Raw genomic sequence first — 13703 nt, forward strand, 5'->3', positions numbered from 1 at the left:
TAGCACTTATTCTTTATCCTCCCTACTGATTTACATATCTGCTTTCCCACCTAGAACAGGAGCTTCATGTGGGGAAACGCCTTTCTTTTAGGTGTTACTCCCAGCTTTTAAGCCTCAGGTAGCAACTGCTTAGAAAACAAAAAACAAAAAAGGTATGTATGGGGTGATCAAGAACAAGCTGTCAGCAGACATGATTATTGTGTACTGCTTAGGCACTGCCAGGCCGTGAGAAAGAGCTCCACAGGAACTGGGATGTCAGCAACATGACCCCCACAGTATTTCTTAATAATTCAGGATCCTAGCAGTTCCCAGCTCAGACAGGAGGGGATCCTCACTAGGCCCTACTTACCTTTCTGCAAGAAGTTCTCTAGGTCCTCATTTAGGTTTAGCCCATCCTCATGGTCCAGCACAAACTTGAGAATGACTGCTAACTCAGCCTGGGCCACAGAGAGAGAAAAGGAGCATCACTGAGGTGTCAGAGAGGCCTGAAGAGATGGAGGGCACCGAACTGGCAGTGCCAGCCCCAGGAGCCTGCTGGAGCCCAGTCTTCCTCTCAAAGCCTAAAGTCCCACATTCCAGCTGTGAACATTGTAGCAGAGACATGCTGACCCTGCTTGCTCTAACCTCCTCAGTTCCTCTAAAGATGCACCTGGGTTCAGACAGAGTTCCTATCTGACTTCACTCCTGACCACAAAGAAAATGGGAAAAGAAAGTAATGCAGTGAGAAAGCTTTTATACATAACTATGTTGCCCTCTTCCAAAGGACCCTCACTGTTGTTCTTTGTCTAAGTGAGAACCCGAGAACCCTCCAGGGTTCATTCAAAGCTTATCCACCAGCTCAGCTGTAAAATTTGCCCTTCACTGTCTGTGTTCCAAAGTTACAGAGTTGATCTGATTTTTCTGGCCAACCCTTCCATACTTCCTTATCTCTGTGAATTTCCATTCTACCAGGTCTGTGACCAGCCTGGAGTGGAGAAAAGGTTGAAAGAGAGGTCTCCCGTTGCTCCCATGCCACTACTGCCCCAACATCAGAGAAGAGCCATGAACTAAGTAAGTATAATATGGGATGATTCAATATTTTTACCACCCTGCAAAAGGCCACAGCTCTCTGGATACTGTCCCCGCAGTCACCTACATTACCCCGTGACATCCCAGCTCCTCCTGCTCTGGGAAATAAAGGGCAGCTGCTCAGGCATGAAGCAAAGCCAACATCAGGACCCTCATGACAGGCAGTTCCTGGAAACCAGGTCAATTCCCTCAATAATGAAGTGAAGGCTCCAACTCTTCACTTAGGGACCAGGGGGAGAGAAGGTAACCGCTCTGAGCTAGACCGTCAAGATGGACCAAAGCATTCTCTCTCACTAATCCTTCCCATTAGAGGAAAGGAGGAGAAAAATGGAGTGACGGTTTGTGTAAAAAATACACACTCACATGGGACCACATACATGAGGAGAGAACAATTTCTGTGTATTATCCCATCACAGTATAGTTACAACCACAGTTAAATACATGTATGTAAAAAAGGACTTGAAGTATATCCTTTAAAAGTTAACAGTTATCTCTGGGGATGAGATTCCTGGAAAATGTTATTTCTTCTTCTGTGCTTTTCAGTGTTTTCCAGACTTTCTATAATGAATGGCTGGAATTACAACAACATATTTTTTAAAACACCACAATATGCTGTTTGAAGAAAAGCAATGCAGTGAGGTGAAGCACAGACTAGGCTCACCAGCTGGGGTGGAGGAGGCACAGGACTTACCTGAATCTTATATTCAAATTGTTCCCAGTCCCTGGGACTTTTGGAGCTCATGGTGGAGTGGTATAAGAGCAGCATGGTCATCTAGAAGCCAAACAGGTGGTACAGTCACTGAGCAGGGCTGTCTCTCTCCTCTGTGCTCCCCTCTCTGAGCTGTTCTGGAGGCTCTTCCAAAGCTCACAGAATTCAGCCCTAGGTCGCTGCCCTTAACTATACCCAGAAACACCTGATTGAGGACACCTGATTGTGCAAAAAGCCTGGTGCACACCTGAAGACCTGAACTCATTGAACCTAACTATGAAGCTTGGGCTACCATCTACCAGCCAGCACTCAGAAACAGGAGAGGGAATAAAGGACACTGAGCTAAAAAAGACTATGACAGCTGGGGGAGGCCTAATTCCTGCCAGGTCTTCATCAAGGCCCACCATAGTAGCCACCCACCACTTCCCCTCGGTTAAGAGAAGGCCCAAGAGGTCCCTCTGGTTCCACCCTCTGACCCCCACACCTGGTATTCCATAGGTACCTTGGCCAATTCCAGCTCTGACCCCTCTATCACCTTCTGCATGGACACCAGGCATTCCGGAGAAGAGGGATGTTTTCGATTTTCTGTAACAACGACAATGTGGAAAATAGGGTGAACTTCCTGGACACTGTCCCTGAGATCATCACAACACCTCAGAGTAGAACAAAGTCACTGTCTCTGGTGGGGCTAGGAGACGCAGGGCTCCTTACTCCTATGTCCTCTCTCCTCCAACATACACATTTCCATCTGAAGTTGGTTCTATCCTAGGTCAGTCCAAAAACTACAGGGAAAGTTTAAAAAAAAAAAAAAAAAAAAGGCAGGCTAGGAATTCACAGCAGCTCTGAATTCCATGCTTGCACTCACCCACCCAACTCATCAACACCAGCTCAGCACCACAGAGAAGAAGCCCAGAGATCCCAGGTCACTCTAGAGACTTATTCCAAGTTAAGGTCACAGAGGAAGCCTGAAGCTGAGTCAGACTAGGAGGACTAGGGACACCTGGTTCTTATGCTAGTATGCCAATTATCAACACCTCTGTTTTATCTAAATCTGCTATCACCTTTCCCATAATTCTCTTGAGGGGGAGACTGCTCCCATGTCACAGATGAGGACTCCATGGTCCATGACTGCAAAAAAGAGGGGACTGACAAGCATTGTCCTAGTTTTTCATCTGTTCCTACGACCCATCAACCTTACGAGCAGTTATCGTTCCCTCCATTTCAAAGATAAGGAACCTATGTCCAGAAAGGTCACACAGGCTATGAGTAGAAGGGCCAAGACCTCAACCTAAATCTGCCTTTTCCCCTGCTCCCCATCCACTGCCTAGGCAATTAATTCAAAGTTATCCAGGGGAAATGTTTCTCTTGCAAGGGAAAGAGGGTAACATGGATCCATCCCTCTCCTCCAACTCCTTACAGTGGGTGGGGGACAAGAGCCCAAGGTGATGTGTCCCCAAAACTGACCTCTGGCTCTACCTGTATCTCAAAGACAGACTGTGGGGCTGAAGGGACACTCTCCTTCCCTGACATCAGCATCACCAGACCCAGGGAAACAGGTGTTCCCATTCCTGTGGTACAGAATCAGTGGCCTTGAGCCTTTGCTCCTCCAGATACTGGGAGTTGGTTCCCCTGGACTTCCAAAGTCCCAGGAGTTGAGGAAGCAGCTCTTTCTGAGCCAGATAAAGAAAAGTGCTTACTCTGCAAAAAACTGCACACAAATTCCAGTCTTTCTGGCACCGGCTGTTGCAGGATTTGCTGCCCCTCTTCAGTGCCGTGGCTAGAAAAAGAACAAAGATCAGGACCGGAGTACTTAGCAATCCTTCCCTCCTTGCGCCTCCATTACATAGCACCTTCCTGTTCCTCCAGGCCTGGTCTGCACTGGATCTGGGAGAGAACCAGACCAAATTCTGGAGGCAGGGGAGAAGATACCAAAACACCATTTGGTCAGAGGGAACTGTGTGGAGGGTGAAAAGTGGGAACTTGAGGCGTGTGGTCCTTCTGAAAGAGATGGCACTCTTGTCCACCCTAACTGTAAATTTGAAAAAGCTCTGTGGGAAGGGCGAGGGGAGAGGACAGCAGCACGGATGAAGGGGACGCTAGGTTCAACAATCTGGAATAACTCCACTGTAAAACGTCAGGAAGCCGGGGGAAACATGGCTAGGGTAAGACAGACGATGGAAAGGGAAAACAGGCCCAAGAACTGAAAAGAAGGAGCAAATTCCCAAGGCTCCAAAGTGCCAGGGCGAAGTTCAACATCAGACTGAAAGCTGAGATGATAGATAACAATCTTTTTTTTTTTTTAAGATTTTGTTTATGTTTTGTTTTTATGTTTTTTTATGTTATGTTTTGTTTTTTTTAAGATTTTGTTTATGTTTTGTTTTATGTTTTTAAGATTTGTTTATGTTTTAGAGAGCAGGAGTGAGGGGTGGGGGATGCAGAGAGAGAGAGAGAGGGAGAGACAGTCTCAAGCTGACTCCCCGCTGAGCGCAGACCACCCTGAGATCACGATCAAGAGTCACATGCTTAACCAACTGAGCCACCTAGGCGCCCGGGGACAACACTCTTCATCAGGTGCTGTTGCTGTGCTAGTCTGTTTAATGGCAACAGCGACAGGCTGAGGGAGCAAGGAGGGAAAGGAGGCAGCAGGGGGAGCTCTCACACAGCCCAGGCCCCTGGCCCTGGGTGCTCAAGCTAACTGCAATTTCAGTTTTAGGGGTGAATAGCTCCACTTCAAGTTAGAGAGCAGACTCTTCTTCTTGGGCCATTACAGCTGGAGATACTGATTAAAGGAGCCTCTTGTTCCTCAATCTCGAGGTTCTACTGACCTCCAGGTTTCAGCCAACTTTCTGGAGGGCAGGCCCTAGAACCAGAGAACTTGCCCTGCAAGACATCCTTGCCAAGCAAAAGCAGCATCCAAGCCAAGACCATGAATGTATCTCCCTCCCTCTCTCATGGGATTATAACAGGCTTCTTCCAAGTGCAGCTGGGTTTTTTCTGCTTATTTTCTGGATAGCTGGTTTATGATTAGGGACTTCTACAGAGCCTTCAGGAGATGTTCATCTCCTTCCAGACTCCTAAAAGAGCCACCTTCCCTCCCCACCCACAATCTGGAACACTGTGACTCCTTGACTCAGCACAGAGCATTAGATAAAAATAAAGAGGATTCTCAGGTTAATTGTTTAGAAAATACTGGGTTAAACCAAACTGAACATTTTCTAAAGAAGGCAATATAACATGCATTATTTCCCAAACCTATTTGACCACAAAACCTCTTTTTTCCTTACTAAGCCCTGGGATAAGTAAAGTTGCACGGAACATGCTTTAAAAATGCTGGACCTCGGGGCGCCTGGGTGGTTCAGTGGGTTAAAGCCTCTGCCTTTAGCTCAGGTCATGATCCCAGGGTCCTGGGATCGAGCCCTGAGTCGGGCTCCCTACTCAGCGGAGAGCCTGCTTCCTCCTCTCTCTCTCTGCCTGCCTCTCTGCCTATTTGTGTTTTCTGTCAAATAAATAAATAAAATCTTAAAAAAAAAAAAAATGCTGGACCTCCAGCCATCCAGCCCATCATTTAAAACTGAGTTCAAGGGAATGCCTGGGGGGGCTCAGTCAGTTAAGCATCTGCCTTCAGCTCAGGTCATGATCCCAGGGTCCTGGGATAGAGCCCCAGCATGGGATCTCTGCTCAGAAAGGAGCCTGCTTCTCCCTCTGCCTGCCACTTCCCCTGCTTGTACTGTCTCTCACATGCTCTGTCAAATAAATAGAATCTTCAAAAAATAAATAAACAAATAAATAATAAAACTGAGTTCAAGTCTTCTGTCTGGTAGGAAGCCATCCAGAACCACTGCCAGTCATGCCTTCCCACTCCTCAGGAATTCCTACATCCTAAATGATGGATACAATGGCATCATTTACAATGGACCACACCCACCACACGCCCTGAACTCGAGGGTACAGGAGATACTCCGTACATATGGGTTGACTGACAGATGAAGGAGGCTCTGTAATAGGAAGAGGAGAGGTCAAGGTCAGTAAACGAACATCAGGGCTTTAGGTTCTGGCAAAATGACTCCACTAAACTTTGCTATTCAGGCCTCACAGACTTAAGAGATGGGACAGCCTTTTTGCTTCAGGCTATTCAAACACAAAACAGGTCAACTTGTTAGAAAGGTTATGCCCACGTAAAACCCAGAGAGAACGCTAGGTGGCCAAGGAACAAGTCCTGTTCAATTCCCACAGCTGCTATCTGCCACCAACACTGCCGCCCTCCGCAGTCCTCCTCGAGAACTAGCATCTGATTTAGGTTAGCAACAGTAGCAGCGTCCACAATGAAAAAGCCAGAATACAATCACCAAGAACATCTGTTTTCCAGAAGGAAACTGGTCTGCCCTGTCCTGGATCAGAGATGGAGATCCAGGTTAACCTGGAATTTTCAGTAGTCCATCCCCTCCAACACACACATACTTAGACATCCGTGTTCTCTCTCCCTCTCACCTTCCCTCCACCTCCACTCCTCCTACTCTAAGGCTCAGGCAGTGAATCAGAAGACAACTAGGAAATTTGTAACCCTCCCTATGAAAATTTCCTACAAGGTTATAAACCTACAGTGGCTAAACCAAGGACACACATCACTACCCATGGACATCTAGTGCTCTTGTCATTAGACCAAGGTATCTCATAGCAAAAGCTCCTTGTTTTTTTGTTTTTTGTTTTTTTCTGGAAAGCAAAGCAAGGTTTATTGATAGTACAAAGCTCCCAAGGAGGGAGGGGATCCAAAAGGGTTGCCCTTTCTTTTAAGATTTTATTTTTTTGAGTAATCTCTACCCCTAATGTAGGCTCAAACTCACAACCCCCAAATCAGCAATAGCGTGCTCCACCAACCGAGCCAGCTAGGTGCTCCACCTTGATCCATTAAGTTCAAAAAACAAAAACAAAAAACAGCTGTACCCTACTGTATGTTACAAGGGCTGGCTCCCCTCAACACCTGGCTGCCCCTCCTTTGAGTGATTCTAAAATTCAGTAGTAGGTTAGATATTGTCAGCCTAATGATTTTACCAGCTACTGGTGTTAACAATCTAGATTTACCACTTCATCAGGGTTATTTTCAAAAGGAGTTGCAAAATGCTGACTTATAGGTGGTACCCAATTCTATCTATGAAGTATCCTTGTAAAAAACAAAAAACAGCAACAAAAAAACCTTAAACTAATCAAGCTTGGCTCTAATCATCAGTTTACAGGCAACAAGGAGGATGAGAAGAACAAGCTGAGCAGCACCATGATTACACAACTAATAAAATCCAGAACTAAGACTGGAAGAAAGGAAAATGGGGATAAGGTATGAGGATAGAAATGAGTAAGAAACAAGACTGGTGGGAGGAGAGGAGCCCCTGATGAAAGCTCTTCCATACCACAACTGAAGATTTTTTATTTCAATCTCCTGGCAAGGAAGAGTCACTAAAGCCCAGCAGCTGTGGGGCATCATAATGGAAGCAGGACTGCAGGAAGGAATGCCCTGGGACATGCACAGATTAGAGAAGAACGAGGTCACAGGGGCCTGGTATCCAGAATGAGGCAGGGGCAGGGATGTGAGAAGTCTTCCAAGGACAAACTGAGAAGATGGTGACTGAGTAGGATCACTGCCAAGCAGAGGGAGGAATTCAAGATGAGGCTGAGGAGTACCTGGGTGGCTCAGTGGGTTAAGCCTCTGCCTTCAGCTCGGGTCATGATCTCAGGGTCCTAGGATTGAGCCCTGCATTGGGCTCTCTGCTCAGCAGGGAAGCCTGCTTCCCCCTCTCTCTCTGCCTGCTGCTCTGCCTACTTCTGATCTCTTCCTCTCTGCCAAATAAATAAATAAAATCTTTAAAAAAAAAAAATGCTGAAAGGTCCTGCTGGGATAACTGGAAGAGAAAATGGTACTGTCTGTACCAAAATAAGAAAACAGTGACTTCTTTTCACTAAGGCAGGTACTGGTTAGAGCCACAGGGACTTTCAAAACATCTTATAATATGACATCCCACCACCAACATACATTTCAAAAAATATATTCAAACGATTAAAAACAAAAACCACTCCAGTGAATCCATCTGTTCCAGGCTACTCAGCCCTAGTAGACTCTGCTGAAGAAGAGTATCAACTACATTTTCATTCATTTACTTACTCAACAAACATTAACCATTGTACTGTGTTAAGGAAGGTGCAGAGGACCCCAAGAGGAATCAGACCCAACCCGTACCTTTGACCAACTCAGTTCTACCTTCTTTCCCCATGAATAGGTGGCCAAGCTGCTTAGCACCGGTTCCTACCTGCTATGTGTGGAACAGAAACACCGTCAACACCTCAGTCTGTCCCTGACCTGGGGGCTCAGAGTCAACTGTGCCTTCCTTTAAAAAGTGAGGGTCCTGGGGCGCCTGGGTGGCTCAGTCATTAAGTGTCTGCATTCGGTTTAGGTCATGATCCCTGAGTCCTGGGATCGAGCCCCACATTAGGCTCCCTGCTCAGCGGGAGGCCTGCTTCCCCTCTACCACTCCCCCTGCTTATGTTCCCTCTCTCACTGTCTCTGTCAAATAAATAAATAAATAAATATCTTTAAAAAATAAAGTGAGGGTCCTCTCCACTGTCCCTGCAATCCTTTATATTATAGCTGACCTCTACTTTTGCCCATAGCACAAAGAAGTGAAAAGAAGGTCAGTTTTGCCGTCCATAATTCGTTAAAGTTGATGAGAGAGGAAAAAGGATGAACTATATGAGCCTAGAAAAGGTAACTTCAGGTTATTGCAGGTTATAGTTTGACCCATCTTTGCTTGGTTCCAAACAGGGAAGATACAAGGCGGAAATCCCACTCCACTGATTTCCCAGATAACTGTGCTGTTCAAAGGAACCATGCTAAAGACAGAAAACAAAGCTCACTAGAATCCTTGCTAAGTGATAGCAAGCTGGTTATCAAATGCTAATCGACTTCACAGAGCAAGTTAATGAGGGAGGTGAAGACCCCAAAAATGCTATAATGGTTTAGAAAGGAGCATATCAGGACACCTGGGTGGCTCAGTCTGTTAAGCGTTAAGCGTCTGCCTTCCTTCGTTTGGGTCAGGATCCCAGGGTCCTGGGATGGAGGCCCACATCCAGCTCCCTGACCAGCAATGAGTTTGCTTCTCCCTCTCCCTCTGTGTACTCTCAAGTGAGAGCGGGCTCTCTCTGGTAAATAAATATATCTTTAAAAAACAAAAAAACAAAACATCTGTGCTGTGCTAACAGGTTTGAGATAAGATTTCCAGGTGCTGCCTATTTCTCTCAAGTGCAAGAGCTTCCCCATTTCTTCTTCCTGGCCCTACAGGTTGCCAGGAGGGCTTGTGAGAGAAGGACAAGCCCCAAGAAGAGGGTATGGAAAACTCTCATTGAGTCAAGAGGACAGCGAGCTCCAGAGCAGGCTCTTAAAACACCGTGAAAGCAAGGAGACTTGCAGGCTCTCCTGCACAAGCATGAGGACTCCTGAAGGTGGAAAAAGAGCAAAAGCTCTCCCACAGACACAGCGGCCCGAAGAGGAGGCCCGTGTGCCCTTGTCTCTGGCTCCATGCTGGCAGTCCTGCCCTGGCCTTCTGGTCACAGCTGTTGGCACGGAAAGTGGATAAATGCAGTGCCCGGCCCAACACCCCAACACATGGCCTCCCCTGAGCGGCATGGCGCATACTCACATACTGTCGATGATCTTGATGAAGACGCTGCAGTCCTGGAGCTGCAGTACAGCCTCCACAGGGCTCGCCACATGCAGACTATTCACCTGCAAAACACAGGGCAGAGCTTGCTGAAACAGGCAGAGGTGCCAGAAGCACTGCGCTCGCTCCTCTCCCCAGAGGTCCACAAGCCTCGGGCTCGCCTGGAGTGCCTGCAGCTGCAGGCCGCAGGCCTTCAGGAGCGTTCACTTCAGCCAAGGAGAGCTGCTGCCCGCACTGGTCCAGTGACAGCTACCTGAATGCAGCTGTGAGAGTCCTTCCTCTGGCTTCAAGTAAATGACCTTACATTCTAGGATGTTCCGCCACAGGGATACACTTTAAATATAATTAGGCATAAAATGGTTTTCTGGAAGGATATGTGAGAAACTGTACCACCAATGCCTCAAGGGACAGGAATTTGATGGCTGAAAGTCATATGTGGGGAAAAAGAAAGGCTTTTTATACTATTGCCCTTTGTAGCTCTTGTATGTTTACATTATAACCCTCTGTAGCCCAAATTATCACCCTACAGCCTTTCTATCTCTTGAATTTTGAAATATTTAATCAAAACTTACATTAAATGCTACATGTCTTATACACTCCCACAGATATAAAATCTTGTTACTAATGCATTTTAAAAATTCTTTCCAGACATAAAACTGTGGCTGACACAGGGAGAAATGATGAGGCAATAAGATAATACATAAATAAATGAATAAATAAATAAATAAAGGAGGAAAAGAGCTGGGAATCCCAGGAAAAAACTTGTCAATTCCAATTCAACTGCCTGCTTCTCTTCTTTGCCTTCTGGCTGGCATCCATCTAACTCAGTCTTTACAACTAGGAAATTCACCACCAGTCATCTGCAAATGAGTCAGGTACACAGGTTATTCAACAAGCATATATGGCCAACTTGTACAGAAAAACATCATGAATTCCAAAACCACCAAGTTCAGAAGAAGCCTGGGCTGAACCTCACCTTTGTTAGTATACAGGAAAAAAAGGATTTGCTGAACCAATCAATCCTGTGTGCAAGACTGAGGAAGGAGAGAACTCGGGCTGCTTGACAAGGTGTTTATTTGTAAGAACCTCAGCAGAGTGGTTATGTGCAATGAGTAGATTCAACTCTTTAAAATGCGCTCTTTAAAAGATACTGAGCTATGGGGCGCCTGGCTGGCTCAGTTGGAAGCACATACTACTCTTGATATCTGGGTCCTGAGTTTGAGCCCCACACTGGGGGGAGAGGGGTGCTTTTCTTTTTAGTAACCCCCCAAGAAAGAAAGAAAACATTACTAAAAAAATAAATAAAAATATAAATAGACAGTACTGGGCTGGGAGCTCTCAGATTAAAATTTTAGATCTAACTCCTTCACTAACTTGCCAGGAACTCTGTTATCAACTTATTTCTTTCTGTGCTTACTTTCCCACTTGCCAAATGGATGGAATCCCTACACTGTTTACTTTAGAGGACCAGTGTGGGTTCAAATGGGATTATGAATGCAAGAACACATTACAAGATAAAAGTGCTAAACGCAAAGCACTATTATGGTTAATAAAATTGAAATAATGGAAGTAGATGCAGCAAAACTAATTGTTCTCAGTAGTTTAATTCGCTGACTGCACTAGAGAACGGGGTATTAAAAAAAAAAAAAGAAGAATGACTCAGCCACAAAAATTATACTATTTATTTGGTTAAATACTTATTTTTTTAATAATTTTTTTAAGGTCTTATTCATTCATTTAACAAGAAGGAGAGTACAAGCAGGGAGAGCAGCAGGCAGAGTGGGAGGGAGAAGCAAGCTCTCTGCTGTGCCAGGAGCTGGATGTGGGACTGGATTCCAAGACCCTGGGATCACGACCTGAGCCGAAGGCAGCCGCTTAATGAACTGAGCCACCCAGGCGTCCCTGGTTAAATACTTATCCGTGTGTGTGAGTGTGTGTGCATGTGTGTGTAAAATTTTATTTATTTATTTGAGAGGGAGAAGGGGGAGGAGAAGAGGGAGAGGGACAAGCAGACTCCCTGCTTGGTGGGAAGCCTGATTCCAGACTCAATCCCAGAACCCTGAGATCATGACCTGGGCGGAAGTCAGATAGTGGGTTAACTGAGCCACCCTACCGCCCCTACATACTTTAATATTAAAAACAACTTCTAGGGGCACCTGGGTGGCTCAGTCAGTTAAGTGTCTGTCTTCAGTTCAGGTCATGATTCCAGAGTCCTGGGATCAAGGTCCGCATCAGGCTTTTTGCTCAGCAAGGAGCCTGCTTTTCCCTCTGCCGATGTTCCCCCTGCTTATGTGTGCTCACTCTCTCTCTGACAAATAAATCTTAAAAAAAAAATTTAAAAAAAACTTCTAGATGGATCTAAATGAAAACACGTTAAGCGTTTTTAAAAAGTGTAAAACATAAAATGCAAACTCTCATTGAGGTCTTAAATTTATACCATCCATATAGATGTATATACACACACATATATATAAAATACTTGTATATACATAAATATGTATACTTATATTTATATCATCTTTTGAGGGGAAGAGCCTAATCTAATTAGTTAGGAAAGGCCAGTGTAAATTTTTGAGGAAGATTCTGAATATTCCAGGCCAAGATCCTTTCCCACCAGCTGAAAATGAAGAGAGCACCAAGACAATAAGCATCCAAAACCACCTCCTTTTAATACTCCTTGTAATCGAAAGAAAACTTTCAAGGGCTATGAATGCTTGTTTATTAAAAAGACTGAAAAATCACACCAGTTAGTTCATTTAAAGTCACTTAAGATTTCTGGATTCATCCCCCTTTTTTTTTTTTTTTGGATTCATCTCTTGTCAATTAAGTAACAATCTAGCAAGAGTTTCTTTTATGCAGATAAAAATTCATTTTCTTCCTATGCATTATTTTGCTCTCAAATCAGAAATCACTGGAAAGCGGAGGAAGCAGAGAAACTTTCATCTTTAGTCAGGATTAAAACACGGGAAGAAGGGCCAAACTCACTGGTTTTCAGGGAGGCTTAAGGTTGTCAAATTTTAAAAAGTTCTCTTTCTCCTATATCAATTCATTCACTGTAACTGCTGGGTACAGAACAATTTCAAGCTATACTTCAAGCAAAGTATAAATTTATTTTTATACTATAAAACAAATTACTAAAATTTGGGGGGAAAACCCACTTATTCTAGTATTTTAATGTATATACTTTAAGCATTTTGATATATTTCTTTCCAATCTTTTTTCCTGATGCATTTTTCTATAAACCACAACTAAAATTGTCACATGTGTGTTCTCTGCCACTCTTCCTTTTTTTTTTTTATTTTTTTTTTGCCACTCTTCCTAACAAGCACTGACACTGCTACATTATCATAAAATCCACTTTAGCTGCCTTTTGCTTAAATTGAAAATTCCTAAAAAAAAAATTCTATGTTACCATATATTAATATTTTAATGCATTGTTCATTTTGACTTTTGAAAAAAGTACACAAGTACCCGCTATTTAATAAAACTGGCCCTGTATTGGTTCTTCTCTGTAATGGTAGTACTCACCATAAAAACAAGTTTAGGACCTAAAGAAATAAACTGATCAACTTAAAAACAGTGTGGCTAAAGGATCCCCCAGTATTCAGTTAATCCACTGAACTGCAGACAAAGCTCATAGTCCCCCAAACCCAACCAGCCCCTCAGGAATGAGGGAAGGGAAAGGAAGAGACAAATTTTTTCTTCTCTTTCCTTTTTCTTTTTTTGTAAAAGATGCTATTTGTTTGACAGAGAGAGAGAGAGCCAAAGAGAGAGCACAAGCAGGGGGAGTGGGAGAGGGAGAAGCAGGTTCCCCACAGAGCAGGAAGCCTGACACGGGGTTCGATCCCAGGACCCCAGGATCATGACCTGAGCCAAAGGCAGACGCTTAATGACTGAGCCACCCAGGCACCCCTAAAATATTCTAAAAATTTTAAGTGGCTTTTTCATTGGCCCTAATCATGCCCCAGCAATATTTGAAGTATCAAGATTATTTATTCAGATATAGTATTAGATGTTTTCTACACATAGTACGTCTTCATTCTCTTAGCAACACCATGACGTATTTTTATTTCCATTTTAAAAATAAGGTGCTGAGAGGCTAAGTAACTTGCCCTGGGTCACACACCTGGGCCAGATCAGTAATTCTAGATCAGGCTGTCTGACTCCAAGGTACAGGCTTGTCATCACTACACTCTGTGTCCTCTTCTACTTCCCTGGAGCTT

At 44.5% G+C, this 13703-nt stretch overlaps 1 protein-coding gene across 9 annotated transcripts in view; it reads right to left on the bottom strand.

The window, feature by feature from the left end:
* The window catches only part of NUMA1 (nuclear mitotic apparatus protein 1), a 74314-nt gene that overhangs the window by 18888 nt on the left and 41723 nt on the right, over window positions 1-13703 (bottom strand). For all 9 annotated transcript variants that reach the window (XM_046015325.1, XM_046015322.1, XM_046015326.1 and 6 more), the window contains exons 3-7: window positions 9460-9545; window positions 3475-3554; window positions 2280-2362; window positions 1760-1840; window positions 350-437 (exon numbers count right to left, since the gene is read on the bottom strand). In XM_046015325.1, coding sequence (XP_045871281.1) covers window positions 350-437; window positions 1760-1840; window positions 2280-2362; window positions 3475-3554; window positions 9460-9545 — 418 coding nt within the window. The remainder of the gene's footprint in view (window positions 1-349; window positions 438-1759; window positions 1841-2279; window positions 2363-3474; window positions 3555-9459; window positions 9546-13703) is intronic.

Source organism: Meles meles, chromosome 8, assembly GCF_922984935.1.
Source record: "Meles meles chromosome 8, mMelMel3.1 paternal haplotype, whole genome shotgun sequence".
Lineage (NCBI taxonomy): Eukaryota > Metazoa > Chordata > Mammalia > Carnivora > Mustelidae > Meles > Meles meles.